General features: G+C 50.3%; 2 protein-coding genes across 2 annotated transcripts; both read right to left on the reverse strand.

Moving 5' to 3' along the window:
* Positions 1-186: 186 nt before the first annotated feature.
* Positions 187-9,844, reverse strand: LOC138759143 (microtubule-associated protein futsch-like). The gene has a single exon (XM_069929129.1). It carries the CDS (start codon positions 9,604-9,606, stop codon positions 334-336), a length of 9,273 nt encoding a protein of 3,090 aa, XP_069785230.1. The 5' UTR covers positions 9,607-9,844; the 3' UTR covers positions 187-333.
* A 3,242-nt stretch (positions 9,845-13,086) lies between these two features.
* On the reverse strand, positions 13,087-15,149 carry LOC138759147 (uncharacterized). The gene has a single exon (XM_069929141.1). The coding sequence runs from the start codon at positions 14,777-14,779 to the stop codon at positions 13,163-13,165; it is 1,617 nt and encodes a 538-aa protein (XP_069785242.1). The 5' UTR covers positions 14,780-15,149; the 3' UTR covers positions 13,087-13,162.
* Positions 15,150-25,937: the final 10,788 nt, after the last annotated feature.

The raw sequence follows: 25,937 nt of genomic DNA on the forward strand, positions 1-25,937 counted from the left end.
CTCCTCCCCCCTTCCGCACGCACTCCCCCACTCTCTCCCCTCCTCTCCCTACCCCCACTTCCTCCCCCTCTCCCCAACCCTCCCTCCCTTTGTCCCCTCTCCTCTACCCCACTTGCTCTCTCCCCCACCCTTCTCCCTCCCCTGATCCCACCCTCTTCTCCCAAGTGAAGAGTCTCCACCATGAAGTTGGAGAGAGATCGTACTTTATTACTTCACACCCGGGACAGTGACTGAACCGCAACGGTCCTTCCATGGCAGGGAGGACTCGCGCCTTTTCCCCCCACCCTCCCCCTTCCTTTCACCAGGGTTCGTGCTCGCCACGAAGAACCATCCCTACTTCTCTCTTCTCCCTTTCTCTTCTTTCTTCTTGGAGAGCGTGGCCCGACTGCGATCTGCCCTCCACGTCCACGTGTATTCCCTGAAGGCGTCGTAGAAGGCTGGGTTTTTCAGCACGGTCCTGAACTTCTTCTCGTAGTACTGCCGATTGGCGAGCATGTTGCGGGTGGACTCGTCCGTCTTCTCCTTGGCTCTCTCCTCCATGGTCTGGCTGCCTGTCGTTAAGGGGCGCGTCACCTTGCTGGGCGAGGTGGCCCTCTGGGGTCTGGGGGACTTGGGGGCGGTCAGCCTCCGGGGTCTGGGTGACTTGGGGGCGGTCGGCTTCTGGGCTCTGGTCTGGGGAGGTGGGGTTGACCTGGGGGCTGCTGGCGGGCGGGTGGGCGCGCTGAGAGGTTTAGCCTTGGCTTGCCTCTTGGGTTTGAACCCGTCCACCTTGCCGTGGAAGTAGGAAGCCAAGGCGGCTCTCGCCCCCGTCGCCACCTCGTTGCTCTCCAAGGCCCGCAGGAGGAGCACGAAGGGAAGCAGCTCAGGCGAAAGTTCCCCCTCCTCCCTCTCGTGGGGGTGGGGATGGGGATCCAGGTAGCGACCAAAGACCTCAGTGTCCGACAGGATGGCCAGGAAATCCCGGAAGTCGACCGGCCGCCCGCCGTTGACCCCGGAGAAGCGGAGACGGTCGGGGAGCAGAGGGTTACGCAGGGGCATCTCCACTTGGCTCATCATTCGGGCCAGGCATTGCGTGTCCACTCTCTCCTCGCCGTCGGTGGGGAAGAGCTGGAAGACCTCGTGGAATGCCAGGAGCACCTCTGGCCTCAGGGCCACATCCTTGTAGGGTTGTACCGTCTCCAGGATGTCCAAATACTGGATCAGGCTGTAGACAGACACTCCCAGGAAGGTGGCGGCCGACGCCCCAGGGCAAGCGCTCTTGTTCTCCTGCCGGGATTTCAGTCGCGCGCCCGTCTTCTTGCGGTAAAAGTACTCGATGATCTTCGCTGTGGAGTCCTCAGAGACGACACGGGCGGCCAGCAGTCGAGCCAGGATCTGGAAGAAGACCGTGTCGTCCACCAGACCCTTCTGGGGCTCCGTGCCTTCGCAGCTGTCCGGGAGCTCAGAGAAGAACTGGCCCAGGAGCTGGGCATCGGAGATGGCGTGCACCAGGTCCTGGACGCCGATAATTCCATCTCCGTCGGCGTCCAGGCGGGCGAAGGCTTCGGCTGCCCGCTCCTTGCCGCTGGCGAGCTTCTCCTGGCCAAGGAGGAGGCAGTAGTGGGGCAGGTCCAGCGCTCCGCCCGCCTTCTCCACCAGCTGGGAGTGGAGGCGGCGGAGCTCTGTGTCCAACTCGGGCGGCGGTGGTTCCTTGGCCGGCTCCCTGCCCTCCTTGGTTGGCTCCCTGCCTTCCTTGGCCGGCTCCTTGGCCACCGCCTTCTCTGTCTTATTGAAACCCACGACCTCCTTTCTCCGCGGCTGCTCTTCCCTCTTCTTCCCTTTCCCCGGTGTTTTCTTCCTCGCTCCTTCCTCTTCCTTGGTCGCGCTCTCCTTCAGGCCTTTGACTTTCTCCACCTCGGTCCGGGTCTCCTGGACTCTCCTCTGGCAGGACTCTGGCGTGGCGGCTTCCCTCCACTCTCCCTCCAGCATCCCGGTCAGCATTCTGTCGAAGAGCTTGCGGCCCTCCTCCACCACCGTGTCCACCATCCACTCGATCTGCTTCTCCGGCACCTCCTCTCCCACCTTGCCCAAGTCTTCCATGAGCCGCTCCACTCTAGATACCACCTCCTCCACCACCTTCTCCACCACCTTGGCCACCTGTTCCTTCCGGCTCAGCTCCACCATCTTCGCCGTCACCCTGTCCATGACCCTGTCCACCACACCTTCCACCACCTTCACCATCACTCTCACCACACCATCCACCTTCCTCTGCTGTTCGTCTTCCTCCGGCCACTCCCTTCCCGACATCCCTGTCTTCTCGGATTCACTCACCGCGGGTATCTCAGGCTTTGCCTTGTCCACCGGCTTTTCTGCTTCTGAGGGCTTCTTGCCCTCTCTAATAATCTCTTCCACCTTCTCTCTATCATCAGTCTCCCCACCTCTCCAGTCTCTCTCTCCAATCTTCTCTTCTACCTTCTCTCCCTCTCTGATTTTCTCTTCCATCTTCTCTCCATCTCTGATCTCTTCAAACTCTCTCTCTCCAATCTTCACTTCTACCTTCTCTCCCTCTCTGATTTTCTCTTCCATCTTCTCTCCATCTCTGATCTCTTCAACCTCTCCTTCTCCAATCTTCTCTTCCACCTTCTCTCCGTCTGCCAGTGCCTCACCCTCTCCGACCTTCTCTCCTTCGGCCAATTTCCTGACGCCTTCTCCTTTCCCCGGCTCAATATCCTCTTCCTCGGACACTGGTAGTTCACAGACTTCTTCCATAGACGATGCTGTTGTCACAGTCGATGCATCAAATATTTGGTTCTCCTCTTCCTCCAACTCTTCTGGCTCCTCGCAAACAGATTCTTCGGACTTTTCCTCTTCCTTCTTTTCACTCGCTTTCCTTCCTGCCTCCACCAACTTCTGGACAGCGACACCCAAGGCTGCATCTGACACGTGCGCATCCACTGCTAATCTCCCCACCTCTCCCGCCTCCTCTGCTGGTCTCTCCTCCTCTCCAATCTCCTCTGCTGGTCTCTCCACCTCTCCTGCCTCCTCTGCTGGTCTCTCCACCTCTCCAGCCTCCTCTGCTGGTCTCTCCTCCTCTCCTGCCTCCACTGCTGGCCTCTCCACCTCTCCAGCCACCTCTGCTGGTCTGTCCATCTCTCCCGCCTCCTCTGCTGGTCTCTCCACCTCTCCAGCCTCCTCTGCTGGTCTCTCCTCTACTGGTCTTTCCACCTCTCCCACCTCCTGTGCTTGTCTCTCCAACTCTCCAGCCACCTCTGCTGGTCTCCCCACCTCTCCAGCCTCCTCTGCTGGTCTCTCCTTCTCTCCTGCCTCTACTGCTGGTCTCTCCACCTCTCCAGCCACCTCTGCTGGTCTCCCCACCTCTCCAGCCTCCTCTGCTGGTCTCTCCTCCTCTCCCGCCTCCTCTGCTGGTCTATCCTCTCCAGCCTCTGATGATCTCTCCACCTCTCCAGCCTCCTCTACTGGCCTCTCCTCCTCCTCCTCTGGTGGTCTCTCCACCTCACCACCCTCTGCTGGTCTCTCCTCTCCCGCCTCCTCTGCTGGTCTCTCCACCTCTCCAGCTTCCTCTGCTGGTCTATCCTCTCCAGCCTCCTCTGCTGGTCTCTCCTCCTCTCCAGTCTCCTCTGCTGGTCTCTCCACCTCTCCTGCCTCCTCTGCTGGTCTCTCCACCTCTCCAGCCTCCTCTGCTGGTTTCTCCTCCTCTCCTGCCTCCACTTCTGGCCTCTCCACCTCTCCAGCCACCTCTGCTGGTCTCTCCATCTCTCCCACCTCCTCTGCTGGTCTCTCCTCCTCTCCTGCCTCTACTGCTGGTCTCTCCACCTCTCCAGCCACCTCTGCTGGTCTCTCCTCTTCTCTTGCCTCCACTGTTGGTCTCTCCACTTCTCCAGCCTCCACTTCTGGCCTCTCCACCTCTCCAGCCACCTCTGCTGGTCTCTCCATCTCTCCCACCTCCTCTGCTGGTCTCTCCTCCTCTCCTGCCTCTACTGCTGGTCTCTCCACCTCTCCAGCCACCTCTGCTGGTCTCTCCTCTCCTGTCTCCTCTGATGATCTCTCCACCTCTCCAGCCTCCTCTACTGGCCTCTCCTCCTCCTCTGCTGGTCTCTTCACCTCTCCACCCTCTGCTGGTCTCTCCTCTCCTGCCTCCTCTACTGGTCTCTCCATCTCTCCCGCCCCCTCTGCTGGTCTCTCCACCTCTCCAGATTCCTCTGCTGGTCTATCCTCTCCAGCCTCCTCTGCTGGTCTCTCCTCCTCTCCAGCCACCTCTGCTGGTCTCTCCTCTCCAGCCTCCTCTACTGGTCTCTCCTCTCCAGCCTCCTCTGATGATCTCTCCACCTCTCCAGCCTCCTCTACTGGCCTCTCCTCCTCTGCTGGTCTCTCCACCTCTCCACCCTCTGCTGGTCTCTCCTCTCTCTCCTCCTCTACTGGTCTCTCCACCTGTCCCACCTTCTCTGCTGGTCTCTCCTCTTCTCTTGCCTCCACTGTTGGTCTCTCCACTTCTCCAGCCTCCTCTGCTGGTCTCCCCTCCTCTCCAGCCTCCTCTGCTGGTTTCTCCAACTCTCCAGCCTCATCTTCTAGTTTATCCACCTCTCCAGCCTCCTCTGCTGGACTCTCAAACTCTCCCACTGCTGGTCTCTCCATCTCTCCCACCTCCTCCGCCAGTCTCTCCACCTCTCCCACCTCCTTTGCTGGTCTCTCCACCTTTCCCGCCTCCTCTCCTGGTTTCTTCACCTCTCCAGCCTCTGCTGCTGGTCTCTCCACCTGTCCCACCTCTGCTGGTTTCTCCACATTTTGCGCCTCTTCTGCTGGTCTCTCCTCCTCTCCAGCCACCTCTGCTGGTCTCTCCTCTCCAGCCTCCTCTACTGGTCTCTCCTCTCCAGCCTCCTCTGATGATCTCTCCACCTGTCCCACCTTCTCTGCTGGTCTCTCCTCTTCTCTTGCCTCCACTGTTGGTCTCTCCACTTCTCCAGCCTCCTCTGCTGGTCTCCCCTCCTCTCCAGCCTCCTCTGCTGGTTTCTCCAACTCTCCAGCCTCATCTTCTAGTTTATCCACCTCTCCAGCCTCCTCTGCTGGACTCTCAAACTCTCCCACTGCTGGTCTCTCCATATCTCCCACCTCCTCCGCCAGTCTCTCCACCTCTCCCACCTCCTTTGCTGGTCTCTCCACCTTTCCCGCCTCCTCTCCTGGTTTCTTCACCTCTCCAGCCTCTGCTGCTGGTCTCTCCACCTGTCCCACCTCTGCTGGTTTCTCCACATTTTGCGCCTCTTCTGCTGGTCTCTCCTCCTCTCCAGCCTCCTCTGCTGGTCTCTCCACCTCTCCAGCCTCCTCTGCTGGTCTCTCCACCACTCCCACCGCCTCCGCCAGTCTCTCCACCTCTCCCACCTCCTCTGCTGGTCTCTCCACCTCTTCAGCTTCTGCTGCTGGTCTCTCCACCTGTCCCACCTCTGCTGGTTTCTCCACATTTCTCGGCTCCTCTACTGGTCTCTCCACCTCTCCAGCCTCCTCTCCTGGTTTCTCCACCTCGCCCACCTCCTCTGCTGGTCTCCACTCCTCTCCAGCCTCCTCTGCTGGTCTCTCCACCTCCCCAGCCTCTGCTGCTGGTCTCTCTGCCTGTCCCAGCTCTGCTGGTTTCTCCTCCTTTCTTGCCTCCTCTGCTGGTCTCTCCACCACTCCAGCCTCCTCTACTGGTTTCTCCACCTCTCCCTTCTCCTCCACTGGTCTCCCCTCATCGCCAGTCTCCTCTGCTGGTCTCTCCTCCTCTCCAGCCTCCTCTGCTGGTCTCTCTACCTGTCTCACCTCTGCTGGTTTCTCCACCTTTCTCGCCTCCTCTGCTGGTCTCTCTACCTTTCTCGCCTCCTCTGCTGGTCTCTCCAATTCTCCAGCCTCCTCTCCTGGTTTCTCCATCTCTCCCACCTCCTCTGCTGGTCTCCCCTCCTCGCCAGTCTCCTCTGCTGGTCTCTCCTCTTCAGCCTCCTCTGCTGGTCTCTCCACCTCTCCAGCCTCCACTGCTGGTTTCTCCACCACTCCAGCCTCCTCTACTGGTCTCTTCAACATTACAGCCACCTCTGCTGGTCTCTCCACCTGCCCCTCTTTCTCTTCTGGTCTCTCTACCTCCCCAGTCTCTTCTGCTGGTCTCTCCACTTCTCTCGCCTCCTCTGCTGATTTATCCTCCTCTCTTGCCTCCTCTGCTGGTTTCTCCTCCTCTCCCACTTTCTCTGCTGGTTTACCTACCTCTCCAAGCAGCTCTGCAGGTTTTCCTACCTCTCCCGCCTCCTCTGCTAGTTTCTCCCCCTCTGCAGCCTCCTCTGCTGGTTTCTCCACCTCTTCCGCCTCTTCTGCTGGTTTCTCCACCTCTCCCACCTCCTCTTGTGGTTTATCCTCCTCTCCAGAAGCCCCTGTTGGTTTCTCTTCCTCTCCAAGCTTCTCTGCTGGTTTATCCCCCTCTCCTGACTCCTCTGCTGGTTTCGCCACTCCCACCTCCTCTGCTGGTTTCCCCACCTCTCCCGCCTTCTCTGCTGGTTTCTCCACCTCTCCCACTTTCTCTGCTGGTTTACCTACCTCTCCAAGCAGCTCTGCAGGTTTTCCTACCTCTCCCACCTCCTCTGCTGGTTTCTCCCCCTCTGCAGCCTCCTCTGCTGATTTATCCACCTCTTCCACCTCCTCTGATGTTTTCTCCACCTCTCCTACCTCCTCTGGTGGTTTATCCTCCTCTCCAGAAGCCCCTGCTGGTTTCTCTTCCTCTCCAAACTTCTCTGCTGGTTTATCCCCCTCTTCTGACTCCTCTGCCGGTTTCACCACCTCCTCTGCTGGTTTATCCACCTCTCTTGCCTCCTCTGCTGATTTCTTCTTACCTTCTCCACCCACCTCTGCTGGTTTCTCATCCTCTCCTGCCTCCTCTGCTGGTTTCTCCACTCCGGCCTCCTCTGCTGGTTTTTCTGCTTCTCCCGCCTCTTCTGCTGGTTTATCATCTCCAGCCTCTACTAGTTTCTTCACCTCTCCCATCACCTCTTCTGGTGTCTCCTCTCCCACCACCTCTGCTGGTGTCTCCTCTTCTCCACCCACTTCTGCTGGTTTCTCCCTCTCTCCTGTCTCTGCTGGTTTATCCACCTCTTCTGCTTCCACTGCTGGTTGTTCCACTTCTCCCACCTCCTCTGCTGGTTTCTCTACCTCTCCTGCCTCCTCTGCTTGTTCCTCCACCCCTTCTGCCTCCTCTGCTTGATCCTTCACCCCTCCAACCTCCTCTGCTGGTTTCTCTACCTCTCCCAGCTCCTCTGCTGGTTCCTCCCACTCTCCAGCCTCCTCTGCTGGTTTCTCCCCCTCTCCAGCCTCCTCTGCTGGTTCCTCCACCTCTGCTGTTTCCTCTGCTGGGTTTTCCCCCTCTCCAACCTCCTCTGCTGGTCTCTCCTCTCCAGCCTCCTCTGCTGGTTTTATCTCTCCAGCCTCTGCTGGTTTCTCCACCTCTCCCAACCCCTCTGATGGTTTCTCCCCCTCCCCCACCTCCTCTGCTGGTTTCCCTACCTCTCCCACCTCCTCTGCTGGATTCTCCATCTCTCCTGCCTCCTCTGCTGGTTCATGCTCCTCTCCAACTTCCTCTGCTGGTTTCTCTACCTCTCCCTCCTCTGCTGGTTTCTCCCCCTCTCCAACCTCCACTTCTGGTTTATCCACCTCTCCCGCCTCCTCTGCTGGTTTCTCCACCTCTCCCGCCTCCTCTGATGGTTTCTCCACCTCTCCTGCCTCCTCTGCTGGCTTTTCTACCTCTCCCATCTCCTCTTCTGGTTTCCCTACCTCTCCTGCCTCCTCTGCTTTTTTCTCCCCCTCTCCAATCTCCTCTGCTGGTTTCTCCCCCTCTCCAGGCTCCTCTGCTGGTTTCCCCTCTCCTACTGCTGGTTTCTCCCCCTCTCCAACCTTTAATTGTTTCTCTACCTCTCCCACCTCCTCTGCTGGTTTATCTACCTCTCCCACCTCCTCTGCTGGTTTCTCCACCTCTCCCTCCTCTGCTGGTTTATCCACCTCTCCCTCCTCCTCTGATGGTTTGTCCCTCTCTCCCACCTCTCCTGGTTTCTCTACCTCTCCCACATCCTCTGCTGGTTTATCCACCTCTCCTGCTGGTTTATCCAGTCCCATCTCCTCTGCTGATTTCTCTACTTCTCCCACTGTTGGTTTTTCCACCTCTCTTTCCTCCTCTATTGGTTTCTCTAATTCTGCTGGTTTCTCCCCCTCTCCAGTCTCTGCTGGTTTCTCCACTTCTCCCACCTCCTCTGATGGTTTCTCCCCCTCTCCCACCTCCTCTGCTAGTTTATTCACCTCTCCTGCCTCCTCTGCTCTTTTCTTCACCTCTCCCACCCCCTCTTCTGGTTTCTCCACCTCTCCTACCTCCCCTGTTGATTTCTCCCCCTCTTCCACCTCCTCTGCTGGTTTATTCACCTCTCCTACCTCCTCTGCTGGTTTCACCTCTCCAACCTCCTCTGCTAGTTTCTCCCCCTTTCCAGCCTCCTCTGCTGGTTCCTCCCTCTCTCCCACCTCCTCTGCCACCGCAGGCCTCTCTCCTCCCCCCGCTGCCTCTTTCACTCCCTCGTTCCCCACCCTCTCCTTCCCTTGAGGCTCCTCACTCCTTTCCTCTATCCCTAGACTTTCCCTCTCTATTTGTTCACTTTCCACTGCTGCCTCTTTCCCTCCCCTTTCCCCTGCCTTATACTCTCCCTTCTCCTCCAACTCAGGTTCACACACGTCACTAATTGATGATGAACTAAGCGATTGTGGCTCCAAACTCTCCTCACTCCAGTCGGTCACACACTCAGAGGCAACCTCTGCTCCCTGCTCATGCACCTTCCCCCACGTTCCCTCTCCTCCCCATTCCACCTGCTCTCTCCTTGGTGCAGCCTCACCCTCCATCTCCATCCCTTCCTCCCCGGGCACCGGCCCCATTTCCCCACGCAGCCATCTCCCCATCTCGTCAGTCACCATCTCTTGTTGCTCTTCCTCGTCCACCGCCTCTCCTGTTATCTTCTCCCCCTCTCTGACCACTCTTTCTGTATCTTCTTCCACCTTTTCTCCCTCTTCCACGTTCTCTCCCTCCACATTTTCTCCCTCCACCAACTCTCCCTCTTCCACCTTCTCTCCAACCTCTCCTTCCACCTTCTCTCCCTCTTCCACTTCTCCTTCTTGCACCTTCTCTCCCACCTCTCCTTCTTCTATCTCTCCCACCTCACCTTCTTGCACCTTCTCTCCCTCTTCCACCTCTCCTTCTTGCACCTTCTCTCCCTCTTCCACCCCTCCGTCTTGCACCTTCTCTCCCTCTCCCACCTCTCCTTCTTGCACCTTCTCTCCCTCTTCCACCTCTCCCTCCTCCTTCCCTCCTTCTTCCTCTGTCACCCTCTCCCTTTCAGGTTTCTCTGTGTCCCTCTTCATCCCTTCCTCATCCACCCCTCCTTCCTCTCCCCCATTTTCTTCCTCTGTTGCCATCTTTGCCATTCTCCCCTTCTCCTCCAACTTTCTTCCCTCTGCCTTTTGCTCTCCCTCTCCCTCCTGCATTCCTGCCTCCTCCTCATTGCCCATGTCCCAAGCTGGCCCCCGCCCTCTTTCCTCTCCCTCCTCTCTCTTGCCAGCAGCCTCCATCTCTTCTTGCACCCAAGCCTGCGGGTCCCTTATTCCAACACTCCTCCTGAACCCCTACGGTTCACCTTTGCCCACAGTATGCCTGACCCTCACTCTGTTCTGGCGCACTGAGGATCTTCTCATGAGCGTTGTTTGGTGCGGAGCGGGTTGGTGTGTTTCCAGTTTCTTCTTGGGACAAGGGGAGGCGGAGGTGGATAGATCTTGTTGGTGGGAGTGTCGTGGTTGCACTGTGGGAGATGGAGGGTGAGGCATTGAGTGTTTGTGACATCAGAAGCCTCTGTCACAAGGACAAGAACCTCCCCCAGCTCAGACCTGCTTGGGTTGGGACCACCCTCCTATTGTGAGTGGACGAGATGTAGCCTCCCTGCCTGAAACTTATCCAGAAGTCACGTCACCTGTCAATCAAGGTTGGACTCCATCCACCCATTAGTGCACACCTTACCCTTGGCTAATTCAAATCACCTCAGGTTGTTATTGGCTGGAAGCCCAGATTAGCCCTGTATAGAATCCCAGCACATGGCACATTCTCTCTCCCTGCCTCGTGGTCCAAGCCCTGGACACCACTCCATGCAGGAAGGGTTGGTGGGATCAATGCTTGCAGTCAAGATGCAGTTCCGTTGATCAGGAATCTGGGTGTGCATAAGAGTCCCTGTTTATAGTGGGTGAGCGGGGTCGGATATAGGTTTACCATTGTCGGAATCCAACTGATGTCTGGGGTGGTGAACGTCTGCATCGTTGTTGAAGTCATGATTGAATACCATTGACGTTCTCCTCCATGTGTTAATAAAAGTTACGTGTGGACGGCACAGCGTAGCAGTTAGCTCAATGCCTTTATAGCGCCAATGATCAGAACCGGGGTTCAAATCGCGCGGGGGTTGATACGTTCTCCCTGTGTCTGAGTGGGTTTCTCCCAGTTTCCTCCCACCACTCGAAATGTATGGGGGATTGTAGGTTAATGGGCAATGCCTAAATATAAAATTTGTAACACTGACACACTTTCTCAATACAACAGCTCACTACCGGTGGGTACAAGACTGGGTTCTATCCATGCACCAGATACTTAGGAGACTGTAGTGGGCACAGGATCCGGTTCATGTGGGACAGGATGGGCGGTTTCACTGCAGCTGTGACCCACACTTGCCACCCCCTTCATTCCCTGTCCACACACTCTCCCCACGCCCTTCCACACTGTCCCTGCTTTTATCCCATGCCCCCAACTCATCCCCATCCCTGTCTCCCTTGCACTCTCCCTGTCCCCATCCCTGTCCTCCTCGCTCTCCCCATGCCTGACCCCCTCCTCACTCTTCCCTCCTCATTCCCTCCTCATGGCCCCTCCCACAGTGCACCTCTCTTTGACCCTACAACCCCCAGCTGTACATCTAAATTTAAAATTTAATATTTTGCATTCTGAACAGGTAGGGGTGTATTTTATAGAAAATCACCTTTAAAATGTCTCATCACATCCTGTTTGTTAGATATAACCTATTGTTGTGATTTCCTGTCATATTTTAAGTCCACTTTAAGCCGACAGAACCGGGAAGCTTGACACGTCCTTGAAAATTCATTTTCTGCACTCACACATGGACTTCTTCCTGGATGATCTCGGTGATGGATGCGATGAAAGATTTCACCGGAACTTTGTGACTATGGAAAAGCGGCATTGGGGGGGAGCAAATGGAATCTGTCAATGCTGGCCAGCTGTTGTCAAACACTGACCTGAGAGGCATTAGATGCTGAGTACAAATGAAAATCAGTGGCAAAACATCTTTTTGTTGGGTGAACTGACGCGATGTGTCAGCATCGTTATGTAATTAAAGGTTCTGAGTTCAATAAAAGTTGATTTTCTGTGACTTCCCACATGATGCAGCAAATCAGAAATGATGTTTGTATTCAGCTTGACATTAAATTTAAACACACGGGGCAGTAACAGGGCCTTCTGCCCCTCAAGCCCATGTTGCCCAACTGATCTACAAACTTTTTGAATGGTGGGAAGAAACCGGAGCCCCCCCAGGTTAAACCTACGCACCCCTCCCGGGTTAAACCTACGCAGACACAGGGAGGAAGAACAAGCTCTTTACGGGCAGTGCGGGGATTCAAGCCCCAGTCCCAAAAGTTTCAGGGTGATCTCTGTCTCCATGATTTTCCATGCCTGGGCCCATGCAGGCAGGCTTCGAATCTATCTTGTCAAAGCTGGATAGTGATGCTGAGGGGTGGGGGGGGGGGGGGAATCTCAGCTGGTCTTGCAGCATCTATAGGGTATATCACTGATGTTTCTGGCCTGAGCCCTTCCTCAAGGTGTGAGTAAAAAGGTGTCTGAATTAAAAGAAATTCAGACCAACAGATACAAGGAAGACAAGAGAGGGGAAAGGTAAGGATTGAGAGGGTCTGTGAATGCAGACCTGGGGGAGACGGGGAAAAGGGAAGAGAGAGAGAGGAAAGGAGACATGGAGGGGAGGAACTAACTCACGGATACTGGAGAAGTCGGTGTTAAGGTGCACCACAGCTGGTATAGCAGTTAGCGTAACGTTGTTACAGAGCCAGAGATCGGGACCGGGATTCGAATCCCCGCGCTGTCTGTCTCTCTGTGTCTGCATGGGGTTTCCCTGGGGCTCTGCCCATTCGAAATGTACTGGGGGTGTAGGTCAATGGGGTATAATTGGAGGGCATGGTCTCGTGAGCCAGAAGGGCCTGTTACCGTGCTGTATGTCTAAATTTAAAAATTTGTACCATCCGGTTTGGAGGGGGCCCAATCGGAAGATGAGGTGTTGTTTCTCCAATTTGTGGGTGGTCTCAGTCCGGCCATGCATGAGACCATGGACAGACATGTCGACAAGGGAACGGGTCAGGGAATTGAAAAGGGCAGCCACCGGGAGATCCACTGTGGTGGGCACAGCCAGGGCAATCTCCCAGCCTACTGTAACCCACCGATACATTAGAACCATAGAACATGACAGCACTGAAAACAGGCCATTCAGCCCTTCTAATCTGTGCCAAAACATCACTCCACTGGTCCCAGTGACCTGCACCCAGTCTGTACACCCCCCAAACCCCTCCCATCCATGTAACTATCCAGTTTATTCTTAAAACTTGAGTCAGCTTGTTCCTCACACCCACCAGTCTCTGGTGAAGAGGTTCCCCCTAAACCTTTCCCCTTTCACCCTAAAACCATGTCCTCTCTTGTTGATCTCCCCTAATCTAAGTGGAAAGACCCAACTCGCATTTACTCTGTCCGTCTCCCCCATAATTTTAAACACCTCAATCAAATCCCCCCTCATTCTTCTACGCTCCAGGGAATAAAGTCCTAACCTGTTTAACCTGTAACTCAGTTCCTGAAGTTCGGGCAACATCCTAGTAAATCTTCTCTGCCCTCTTTCTATCTGTAGTTCGGTACCAAAACTGCACACAATTCTCCAAATTTGGCCTCACCAATGTCTTGTACAACTTTACCATCACATTGAAGTTACCGAGGTAGACATGACATTAGAATGAGCACTTTATTTTGAGTGGGTGAGTGCATCTTCCTGGGTGTGGATCAGACTTGATGGGGGTGGGTGGGCTACAAACGCCCACTCTCCTTCCACGTCCATGAGTAAGCCTTGAAGGCTTCCAGAAAAGCCGGGTTCTTCAAGGCAGCCTGGAACCTCCTCTGTATGTTTTCCCTCCTCCGAGCCCAGGGCTCCTTGATCTTGCCTGGGTGAGCCTTCGTGCTGCCCTTGGCTGGAGGAGGAGGAGGAGGAGCGGGGGGGCTGTCAGGCGTACCCCGGTCCTTGCTAGCCCCAGCCGGAGGGGTGAGTGGCTCACCGTCCACGCCGCAACCCTGGGCGGCTGCTGTGGTGAACTTGCCGCGGTAGTAAGAGGCAATGATGCCTCTGGTCTTGGCCGAGAGGAAGGGCGAGCTCACCAGCCGGTTGACAGCGTGGAAGAGCAGGGTGGGAGCCGAGCCCCACGGGCACGCCTCGATCTCTGGTGCCAGGTACCGGGCGAACGTCCCAGTGTCCGTCAGGATGCGGAGCAGATCCTGAAAGCTCACCTCTTTTCCCCCGTTCACCTCGGCGCATTTCATCTCGTCAGGGATCAGGGGGCTCTCTAGGTGGATTTCCACCTCGGCCAGGGTCTTCAGCAAGCTGTTCACATCAATACAGCCTCGCTCATCCAGGGAGAACATCTCAAAGAGCTCCCTGAAGGCTCGCACCTCCTCCTTGCTCGGTGGGACCTCCTGGTACACCTCATCGGGCTCCAGCACATCCACGTAGGTGGCCAAGGTGTAGATCGTCTGGCCAAGGAACAGGGGCAGTGGGAGGACCTGGTCTCCCTCCTGCTTGCGAGTCTTCAGCCTGGCCCCTTTCTTCTTGCGGTAGTAGTACCTGGAGAGAGTCCTGGTGGCTTCCTCCGACAGCATTTGCATTTGGATCAGCCGGGCCAGCACTTGGAAGAAGATCGTGTCATCTACGCTGCCCGTTTGGGCGCCCGAGCCCTCGCAGCGGTCCGGCAGCTCTCGGTGGAAGGCGACAAAGTGGCAGGTGCTGGTGGCCAGCCTGAGGAAGTCCTCGAAGGTGGCTTCCCCGTCCCCATCGGAATCCATGGCTTCCAAGGTGCCATGGATGACCACCTCATTCGCCGGCACCCCGATGTCCTCCAGAGAGGTCTTCAGGCTGGTGAAGTCGATGACTGGTTTCCCGCTGTGTGAGAGCTGCTGGAAAATCTCCTGAAATGCCTCGAGTTGGTTTGGAGTCAGAGGTTCATCCTCCTCCTCCATGGCACCCAAGGGTGGCATCTGGCACACCGAGTCCTCCTCCTCCTCCTCCTCCATGGCACCCAAGGGTGGCATCTGGCCCACTGAGGAGTCCTCCTCCTCTTCTTCACCAGTCTTCCCTTGCAGCTTCCCCTCCACCTGTCCCATCACCTGCTCCATCAGCCGGGCAACCTCATCTGCCACCAGTCCCACCAGCTTCCGCACCCTTGGCCCCGGCTCCTCCTCCGCCCTGCTCTCCCTCGCCGTCTCCACCACAGCCCTCTCGACCCGCTGCCGGTTCTCCCTGCGCCACCTCTCTGCCATCCGGTCCATCACCGTCTCGGTCATTCTCGCCATTGCCCGGTCCAACGCTCTCCCCATCACCTGGTGGAGGCTTGCCTCAGACTCCCCCTCAGCTGCTTGCTTGCCTTCCTGCTCCATCCTCGTGTCCTCAGGAGAGAGCCAAGGGGTTTTCCTCCTACTCCCTCCCACCCACCCACCCAACCCCCTTGCCTGGTTCTTTAAGCCGCAGAGCGGTCGGTCTTCGGCCCTTCCTGCAAGCAGGAACCGACCTGTCTCGCCTCTCTCAGCCTCTTGCTATCTCATGACACCCAGAGCCACTCAGCAGACCCTTCCCCCGAGGTCCAGTTCCGTTTTGCAGAGACATCCCAGTGACCCCAGCTCCTTCCCTCAGCCCACACAAGGCCCTTTTTGGTCCTTCGGAAGGGAGCAGGGTCAGGCGCTTTGTCATTGTAGCTGGGAACTTTTCAAGAGGGGCCTGTGTGTGGAGGTGGGGGGAGGGGGTGCTGTGATGTCTTTCATGTTTTGTGACCTCAGCTAGTGATGTTTACCCTCGGGAGGCAAACCCACAGCCTTGCCTCACCCTTCATTTCCCCACCTCCCCTCCCCATTTACTGTACATGCTTGCTATCACATACAACCCTGAGATTCCTTTTCCTGCAGCGGAATTCTCACTAGTTGGTAGTGGAAAAAAATACTCTACATATGTAAACAGATAAAGAAATGTGAACAAACTGACTGTGCAATACAGAGAGGGCAAACTGAGAGTCCTTAAACAAGTTCCTGATTGAGATTGTCATTGAAGAGTCTGATGGTGGAGGGGTAGCAGTTGTTCCTGGACCTGATGGTGCAAGACCTGTGGCCCCTAGAACTCTTTCCTGACCAGAGTGCATGCTGGGTGGGTGTGGATCCTTGATTATCACTGCTGCTCTTCGATGCGTTCCCCGTAGATGTCCTGGGCCGTGTCCACTACCTTTTCAAGGACTTTATGCTCGGGGTTGGAGGGGGGGAAATTGGTGTCCCTATACCAGCCAGTCAGCACTTTCTGTAGAAATTTGACTGGGGTTTCCGATGTTGTGCCGAACCTTCGCAAACTCTTGAGGAAGTCTAGGTGCTGACGGGCTTTCTTCACGATGCCGTTGGGCATACTTCACATTCACAGGAAAGATCCTTTGAGATAGTGACAGCCAGGAATTTAAATTTGCTCCCCCCTCTTCACCTCTGATGCCCCCAGTGATCACTGGTTTTCCCTTCCTGAAGTCAACAATCAGCTCTTTGGTGTTGGTGACGTTGATCATGAGGTTGTTGTTGGTGCCCCATCTGGCCGAGTTTTCAATCTCCCTCCTGTAGGCCGACTCATCCCCTTCCTTTATATAACCCACCACGTGGGATGTCAGCAAATTTATAGATGGTTTTAACATTTTCCCGAGCCAGGTATGAAGTGAGTAGAGCAGGGGGCTAAGAACATAGCCCTGTGGTGGTCCAGTACTGATGGAGATTGGGGAGGAGAAGTTCTTCACCGATTATGGGGAAATCCATGATCCAACTACACAGTGGGAGTGTTGAGTCCCAGGTCTTGGAGTTTGCTGATCAGTTTTGAGGGGATGATGGTAGTCGACAGTCTCAGCCATTCTCTTGCCCCTCGCCATCCAAATTCCTTCCCCAATCTCAACAACCTCTCATAACATTAGAAGCAGGACCAGGAGATCCATTATTCAATGTGATCGTGGCTGATCTGATGACAGGCTCGTCTCCACCGACCTACCTTTTCCCCACATTCCTTAATTCCCCTATGGGGTAAAAAGGAGAAAGGAATCTCAGGGTTGTATGTGAAGTATGGACACTAAATCTGAAAGCACCCTGTCTGGCAGGGACAGGAACTGCCCAAGATCCAGGAGGATTGAAAGTGCAGCTCAGGGCAAGACACTGCTCAACCAAAGCAGCCAAATGTGAGGTTGCCCACCTTGGTGGCCAGAACCGCTCAGGACATCACAGGCACCAGACTTCACTCCATCGAGTGAGGTGGCGTCACAAGGAAGCAGCATCTATTCTCAAGGATCCCCCACCCCCCCAGGACATAACCTCTTCACTCTGCTACCATTGGGAAGGAGGTCCAGGAGCCTGAAGACGAGCACAAGGACGGCTTCTTCCCCTCCGCCATCAGATTCCTGAATGATCAATGAACCACAGACATGGCCTCACTTTTTGAACACTATTATTTTTTACAATAATGTTGTAAGATGGTTATGATATGAATGTTTACCCTGTGATGCTGTCGCAAAACACCGAATTTTGTGACGTTCCTGACGATAAATTCTGATTCTGACATCGATGTTAATGCCATCGGGTTGGAGACGGAAAATCAAGCGCTATTCTCCAATTTACGGGTGGTCTTGGTAGGAGAGTACACAAGGTCGTGGACAGAAGTGGGAGTGGGGCATGGAATTGAAGGGGTTGGCCACAGGGAGGTCCCTTTCACAGTCTGTGTCCGGAGAGGAGACCACTTCAGGAGCACCGTATGCAGTGGAGGACTCCCACAGACACATGAATGAAGTGTGGCTTCACACGGAAGGGCTGTTTGAGGGCCCTCCGGCGTATGTGGTAGAAAATGGTGCAGCCGCGGGCAGCGAGGAGTGGAGATACAGCGCTTCTGGTGGGTCCAACCGCCCAGTCTGCGGCTCCGTTCAGGGTTTAACCAGCCCCTTAAAGGTGGCTTTAATTAAATCTCCCATGACCGCTGGGTCTGTGCCCAAGATGGCGGTGCCTGTGATCAGCAGCGCCCATGAGGTGTTGCAGACTGTCGCAAAAAATGGGGAGAACACCAACCTGAGAAGGAGAAGATGACCCACAAACACCCCCTCCCTTCCCACCACCCAAGGAATAGTAAAATATAACTTCTCGCACCATCTAATTTTTCTTTTTAGGGGATGATGTTACATCGTCAAACACATTGAAGGGTCAAATTTATATCTGAACCCCCCACGTGATCCAAGTATGGTTGCCATAACTGTAATGAATGTGCTGTAGTGGGCTGAACTGGGTCCCGGAGGTCTGAGTCAGCAGGACCAGGAAGACCTGGAGTGCCGGTTGTCAGAGATTATGTCATTTGCGGTCCGAGCATCACGAAGGCTGTGGAGCTCGGGCATTTTGGAAATAAAATGCATGTCAGGGTTGAGTGAGGCAGCTGGTCTTAACTACAATGACAGTGAGTTTAGTTCATCACTTAATGATCACAACGGGCCCATTCGGCGATTTGGACCCAAGGTGACTGAAGACAACGTTCAGAACTTGGGGGCGTTCAAACTGCCTACCTTCTGGGCCCCATGGCCTAGGCAGAGGCCCAGATCCATGTTCATAAGATCACAATGGACTCCACCAAGTACTCTTACTTGGTCGGTTCACTGGACCAGGACATGGCTGGAAGGATTGTCGATTTCCTGAGACAACCCCCCTCCCACTCCCCCCCCCCCCCAACCACTGAGGATAACAGGTACGATGCCATTAAGACACTACTGATTCGCACATTCAGGCTGTCCAGCTGCGAACGAGCTGTGAGGCTGCTAAAGATGGATGGCCTGGGCGATCGAATACCATCTGCCCTTATGACTGAAATGATGGCACTAATGGTCAGCACCTGGCCCTGAGGACATTTTTTTTTGAAATTTTTTATTTTTCACACTATAAACCAAGATACATACAGACATTTTTTTCTCTTGAACATATACAGTGTCATTTTCTCCCCTTTTTCACTTCTCCCTCCCTCACTCCCTTTCCCATTTATTTGAAGTTCAATCTATAAGATACATTAAACCCGTTAAACAATGTTGTCACTTAATAAAAATAAACAAGAAATTTTACTGAGTCAGTTCTTTTCGTTGTGTTCTCCTTCTGTCATTTTAGGTGGTGGAAGTCCATGGTAGGATTTCTCTATTGTGTTTCATGTATGGCTCCCATATTTGTTCAAATATTGTGATGTTATTTCTTAAATTATATGTTATTTTTTCTAATGGAATACATTTATTAATTTCTATATACCATTGTTGTATTCTCAGGCCATCTTTTAATTTCCAGGTTCTAATTTCCTTGTTTGATAAAAATCTGATAGGTATCTTAACTGTGCGGCTCTATAATAATTTTTAAAGTTTGGTAGTTGTAAGCCTCCTTGTTTATACCATTCTGTTAATTTATCTAGTGCTATCCTCGGTTTCCCCCCCTTTCCATAAAAATTTCCTTATTATTTTATTTAACTCCTTGAAGAATTTTTCTGTCAAGTGTATTGGTAATGCCTGAAATAGGTATTGTATCCTTGGGAAAATGTTCATTTTAATACAGTTTATCCTTTCTATCAGTGTTAGTGGTAAGTCTTTCCAATGCTCTAAGTTGTCTTGTAATTTTTTCATTAGTGGATAATAATTGAGTTTATATAGATGGCCGAGGTTTTTATTTATTTGTATACCTAGGCATCGCATTGCTTGCGTTTGCCATCTGAATGGTGATGCTTTCTTAAATTTTGAGAAATCCGCATTATTCATTGGCATTGCTTCACTTTTATTTGCGTTAATCTTGTACCCCGACACTTCTCCATATTCCTTCAATTTCTTATGATATTTCTGGTTCTGTTAAGTATACTATAACTTCATCTGCAAATAAACTGATTTTATATTCCTTGTCTTTTATTTTTATCCCTTTTATTTTATTTTCTGTTCTTATCAATTCTGCTAGTGGTTCTATAGCTAACACGAAAAATAAGGGTGATAGTGGGCATCCCTGCCTTGTGGATCTGCTTAAGTTAAATTGCTTTGATATATATCCATTTACTGTCACTTTCACCAATGGCCCCTTATATAATGCTTTAATCCAATTAATATACTTCTCTGGTAAACTGAATTTTTATAATACTTTGAATAAATAATTCCATTCTACTCTGTCAAAGGCCTTCTCTGCGTCTAAAGCAACTGCTACTGTTGGAGCTTTATTCCCTTCTACTGCATGAATTAAGTTAATAAATTTACAAATATTGTCCGTTGTTCGTCTTTTTTTAATAAATCCAGTTTGATCTAGATTTACTATTTTTGGTACATAGTTGGCTAATCTGTTTGCTAATAGTTTAGCTATTATCTTATAATCTGTGTTAAGTAAAGATATTGGTCTATATGACGCTGGTGCGAGTGGATCTTTCCCTGTCTTTGGTATTACTGTAATAATTGCTGTTTTGCATGAATCTGGTAAGCTTGGTGTTTTATCAATCTGGTTGATTACTTCCAGAAGGGGAGGAATTAATAAATCTTTAAATGTTTTATAGAATTCTATTGGGAATCCATCCTCTCCTGGTGTTTTATTATTCGGTAGTTTTTTTTATTATCTCCTGTATTTCTTCTATTTCAAATGGTTTTGTAAATTTATTTTGTTCCTCTATTTGTAATTTCAGTAGTTCAATTTTAGTTAAAAATTCATCTATTTTGTCTTCTTTCCCTTCGTTTTCAGTTTGATATAATTGTTCATAGAATTCTCTGAAGTTTCCATTAATTTCCGTTGGATTATATGTGATTTGCTTGTCTTTTTTCCTTAACGCCAATACCATTCTCTTAGTTTGTTCTGTCTTAAGCTGCCACACTAGAATTTTGTGCGTTTTTTCTCCTAGTTCATAATATTTCTGTTTTGTCTTCATTATGTTCTTCTCCACCTTATATGTTTGTAGTGTTTCATATTTTATTTTTTTATCTGCCAATTCTCTTCTTTTAGTTGTGTCTTCCTTCATTGTTAATTCTTTTTCTATATTTACTATTTCCCTTTCCAACTACTCTGTTTCCTGATTGTAGTCCTTCTTCATCTTGGTTACATAACTTATTATTTGCCCTCTGATGAATGCTTTCATTGCGTCCCATAGTATAAACTTATCTTTCATTGATTCCGTATTTATTTCAAAGTACATTTTAATGTGTTGTTCAATGAATTCTCTAAAATCCTGCCTTTTAAGTAGCATGGAGTTTAATCTCCATCTATACATTCTTGGTGGGATGTCCTCTAACTCTATTGTCAATATCAGGGGTGAGTGGTCCGATAATAGTCTAGATTTATATTCCATTTTCCTAACTCTGTCTTGCATGCGAGCTGATAACAGGAATAGGTCTATTCTTGAGTATGTTTTATGTCTACCTGAATAATATCAATATTCCTTTTCCTTTGGGTGTTGTTTCCTCCATATATCCAAAAGTTGCATTTCTTGCATCGATTTAATTATAAATTTGGTTACTTTGTTCTTTCTGTTAATTTTTTTTCCCAGTTTTATCCATGTTTGAATGCAAATTCAGGTTGAAATCCCCTCCTATTAGTATGTTCGCTTGCGTGTCTGTTATCTTCAAAAAAATATCTTGCGTAAATTTTTGATCTACTTCGTTAGGTGAATATACATTGAGTAAATTCCAAAACTCCGAATATATCTGACATTTTATCATTACATATCTCCCTGCTGGATCTATTATTTCCTCTTCTATTTTGATTGGTACATTTTTACTGATTAATATAGCTACTCCTCTTGCTTTTGAATTATACGACGCTGCTGTTACATGTCCTATCCAATCTCTTTTTAATTTCTTGTGTTCCACTTCAGTTAAGTGTGTTTCTTGTACGAATGCTATATCAATTTTTTCTTTTTTCAGAAAATTTAGCAGTTTCTTCCTTTTGATTTGGTTATGTATTCCATTAATATTTAAAGTCATATAGTTCAGCATAGCCATTTCATACTTTGTTTATCTTTCCTTTCCGTTTCCTCATCATCACCTTTCCTTCTTATCCATTTCTGCTTTCTTTTTTTGAACACTTTATAAGACAACATTTCTAAAACATAAAACATTTCCCTTATTCTTCTATCTAAAATTCCTTTAACCCCACTATCCCCTCCCCTTCCTGAGTTGCCCTTTGTCCCTTGTTGGGCAACCACATCTCCCCTCTCCATTTGGATTTGCGAATTCACTCGCAAGCGTCAACTGATTTCGCAGTGACCGTACCTCTTCCCCACCCAGCCCCCCCAGAAAAGATTTTAATCTTCATATATAACAAAGGTCACTCTCTTAATTCCCCCCATACTTCCTTTCTTCCCTTTCTTTCCCTTCTTAATTCTTACCTATATTCTATTTTTTTCTATATATATATACATACACATATACATGTAGTTTGTGGTAATTTTTGTTCTCGTTACATATTTTCCTCTCTCTGTCTGTTTTGTAGTTGTTCTGCAAATTTTCTTGCTTCCTCCGGATCCAAGAATAGTCTGTTTTGCTGCCCTGGAAAAATTATTTTAAATACCGCTGGATACTTTAGCATAAATTTATATCCTTTTTTCCATAGGATCGTTCTTGCTGTATTAAACTCCTTCCTCTTCTTCAGGAGTTCAAAACTTATATCTGGATAGAAAAAATTTTTTTGACCTTTGTATTCCAGTGGATTTTTTGTCTTCTCTTATTTTCATCATTGCTTTCTCCAATATATTTTGTCTTGTTGTATATCTTAAGAATTTTACTAAAATGGATCTTGGTTTTTGTTGTGGTTGTGGTTTAGGGGCTAATGTTCTGTGTGCCCTTTCTATTTCCATTTCTTCCTGTAATTCTGGTCTTCCTAGGACCCTGGGGATCCATGCTTTTATAAATTCTCTCATATTCTTGCCTTCTTCATCTTCCTTAAGGCCCACTATCTTTATATTGTTTCTTCTACTATAATTTTCCATTATATCTATCTTCTGAGCTAACAGCTCCTGTGACTCTTTAACTTTTTTATCAGATTCTTCTAATTTCTTTTTTAAGTCCTCTACTTCCATTTCTATGGCTGTTTCTCATTCTTCCACCTTGTCCACTCTTTTTCCTATATCTGACATGATCATCTCTAATCTATTCATTTTTTCTTCTGTACTTTTTACTCTTCTTTTTATTTCACTGAATTCTTGTGACTGCCATTCTTTTACTGATTCCATATATTCTTTAAAAAAAATATATCCATGTACTTGCCCTTCCCTTCATCTTCCATTTCTCTGTGTTCTTCCCCTTCTTCTTCTGAGTCCACTCCAGGATCTGTGTCCTTTACCTCTGTCTCTTCTGGTTTTCTTGTTGGTTTATTTGTTTTATTTTGTTGGGTATTTTTGGTCTTCTTATTTTTAATAGAAGTGTCTTGATGCTGGTCTTCTTCCTCTGGGTTGGTCATCTGTTGTTTGTTTGATTTCTTTTTACTCTCTTCTTTCTTGTTCTCGTTATTTTTTGTGTTTTCCTCTTGCTGCTTTGTTGTGGCTGTCAATTTCAGCTGTGGAGATTGACTCCACAGCTGGTCCCCCCTCCCGTCAGTGTTATTTTTGTCTTGCGCATCGCGCATGCGCACTTTTGTTTGGCTCCGTGAGCCATTTTTGTAGTCCCGAGTTCGGGGCTTCGACTGACCTTAGGGAGCAGGCTTCTCTGTCCACGGCGGGCCTACTCGTACAGGTAAGGTCTTCACCTTCTTCTTCCGACGTCCTTTCTTCTTCTCTTCTTCTCTTCTTCCCATTGCTTTTGGCTTTTCTTTTTTCGCTTCCATTTTCTCCACACCTTTACTTTCACTTTATTTAGGTTTTTGTGTTTGTGCCTTTGTTTTTTCACTTTTTTACTTTTCCAGAGAGGGCTGGAGTTCCCCAACTGGCCACTACTCCATCACGTGACTCCCCCTCCCTGAGGACATTTTGATGATTTTGATGACTCCCCCCCAATGTGAACTGGTGGCCCATGCTGATATCCTCTGGCACGCGAGACAACATGATGGGATCCACCATGTATTTAATTGCTGCTCCACTCTAGAGCACTCGGTGGGATGTAGACCAGTGATAACAGCTTTCCAAATAAGGACTAGTATTATTGGACTTGGGGGTTCTGCGCACCCCCCCATGCCATCGCTGCCCATCTTGCTCATACTGGGCAAATGCCCAGGTTGGTTGTCGATGGTGTCTGTGGTGGCCGGCCATCAAGACAACCTCCTCTACCTAGGGGACTGGCATTCGGGTTGGCAGTGCCTTGTGGACAGAGGAGTACAGGTCAGTGTTTTACCTCCTACAGGCCAGAACACCCACAATGGAAAGTCTGGACCAACCCTTACAGCTGCTAATGTGACAGATTATGTTATATTTTATATTGTATATAGATATGTGGAAGATAGATTGTGGGGTTTTTTTTAGTGTAGTTTTTGTCAGTGTTCAAAATGTTTCAATGAGATCCCCTCTCATTCTCCTACTCTCCAATTAATACAGTCTGAGGGCCACTAAACAGTCCTCATATATTGGCCCAGGAATCATCCTGGTAAATCTTCTCCAACATCAGTACATCCCTTCTAAGATAAGGGGCCCAAAACTGCACATGGTTACTCGAAATGAGGTCTCCCCAGTGCCCCATCGAGACTCATCAACACCTCCTCCCTCTTAGACAGTATTCCCTTTGAAACAAGGGCCAACATAGCATTCGCTTTCTTTACTGCTAATCCAACCTGGTGGTTCACCTTTAGGTGATCCTGCACGAGGACCCCCCCAGTCTCTTTGCACTTCTGAATCTTGAATTCCACCCCCAAATAATCATCTGCCTGTTTATTCCCTCTTCCAGTAGTTCTGTGGGGCAGGGCTCTTGGAAGTAATTTCGTGCTGAATGTGGCCTCATGTGTAGTTCTAGACAAACTGTCTGATATTCCCCAGGTTATCATGGAATGAAAAAACCAAAAAGTTAAGGTCACTTTGATTGGCTGACCCACGGATCATCATGTTCTCTATGCCAAAGAAGGGTGGGGGGGTGCGGGGTTTTGGCTGGCACTCGTCTCGAGGGGGATGTTTCACCGGAAGCAGCTCAACAAAGGTTCGTGAGTTGAGAAACATCCCCGGTTTCTCCCACTCACTTCGTGAATTGCTTCACACCCATCTAAAGTCTACGGGTTGATATTGGATGTTCTGAGGCAGAACTTGGAACTGCCTTTTGAGAATTGTGCCTTGAGCTGTAGTGGTTAGGGATATTCCACCCATGCGCGCACACACACACACAAACACGCACGCATGCACGCACACACGCGCGCCCACGTATATTTGTGCAGAGTTGGGTGATGTTTGGATAAGTTAGATAAATTACTTGTCAAATTATTGTTAATTAATAATATTATTTTAATTATAATATTCCTGTAGTCTGGGACATTACAGTGTGACAGACTATGTTATATTTTATATTGTATATAGATATGTTTTAAAGGAGATAAATTGTGGGGTTTTTTTTAGTGTAGGTCACAAACTGACACCAACACTTCACAACATAGATCCCATTTAAAATGTCTGAGCTCTGCTTAAGCCAGACAGTCCAAGTTCCCAATGTCTTTGTAAAGACAATGGAAACTGCTTTGCTGAAGGATTTCACAAGTAGGTGTTAATTGGACATGCTGTGGAGTCATGCATTATTGTTTCGGAAAGCAACAAATGAACTGGCTCAGAAGTGCCGTAGTCTGTCTGAATGCAGTTTGCTGTTCTAAGAGGGTCATGTAGTTTTCTCTGTGTGAGAGGGAGAGAGAGATTCAGTTCTACAGTTCAGCAGCAGGAGTTGGGACTGGAATAGGACAAGCTGGCAAACTTGTGGAAACCCTATTTTGAAGACTGGTTGTGAGTTCTTAGTTCAGCCTGTTCAAAGCCCTTGTGGACAATACAAGAGTAGAGGACTGGCTGCATAATGTTTCACCTGAGATAAAGGAAACAGAAAAGAAACTCTGTGGTTACCTGAAAGAAAGAGGTTATTATCTGGAAAACCCTGATGGGGCAAGTTTCTTCGGCAAGACACTGAAGTGGCTGATCCAAAGGAATCAGTTTGCATGTGTCCAACGAGCAACAAATCTCTCTCCAGAAACTGACAAGAACCTTCCTGAGCGGTAACCAATTACATTTCAAGCACAAGAACCTGGTGAAGATTCATAAATGTTACATTCTGTGTACAGTAGAAGAATTGCCTGATACCAGTGAACTGGAAGGAGTGAGAAGTGAGATTGGACTGCGAATCAAAGAACTTTTCTGAAGTTATTTACACATTACATACATATACACTTAGAATTAGAAGGGGGTTAAGTTAGGTTACCCCTGGATTTGGGGGGTCAGGTAAGTGGACTACTGTCAGGGGAGGGGGGATAATTGCTTGCTCTGTGGTGAGCACCCCGGTGGCTACTGCTCTTAGCAACAAATATAGTGTATTGGATGTAGTTGGGGAAGATAACCTGCCAGAGGTTGCACCAAGGGAACTGGTCGTGCGGAAAGGAAGGAAGGGGAACAAGGTGG

The sequence above is a fragment of the Narcine bancroftii genome, chromosome 3, assembly GCF_036971445.1.
Source record: "Narcine bancroftii isolate sNarBan1 chromosome 3, sNarBan1.hap1, whole genome shotgun sequence".
Classification (NCBI taxonomy): Eukaryota; Metazoa; Chordata; class Chondrichthyes; order Torpediniformes; family Narcinidae; genus Narcine; species Narcine bancroftii.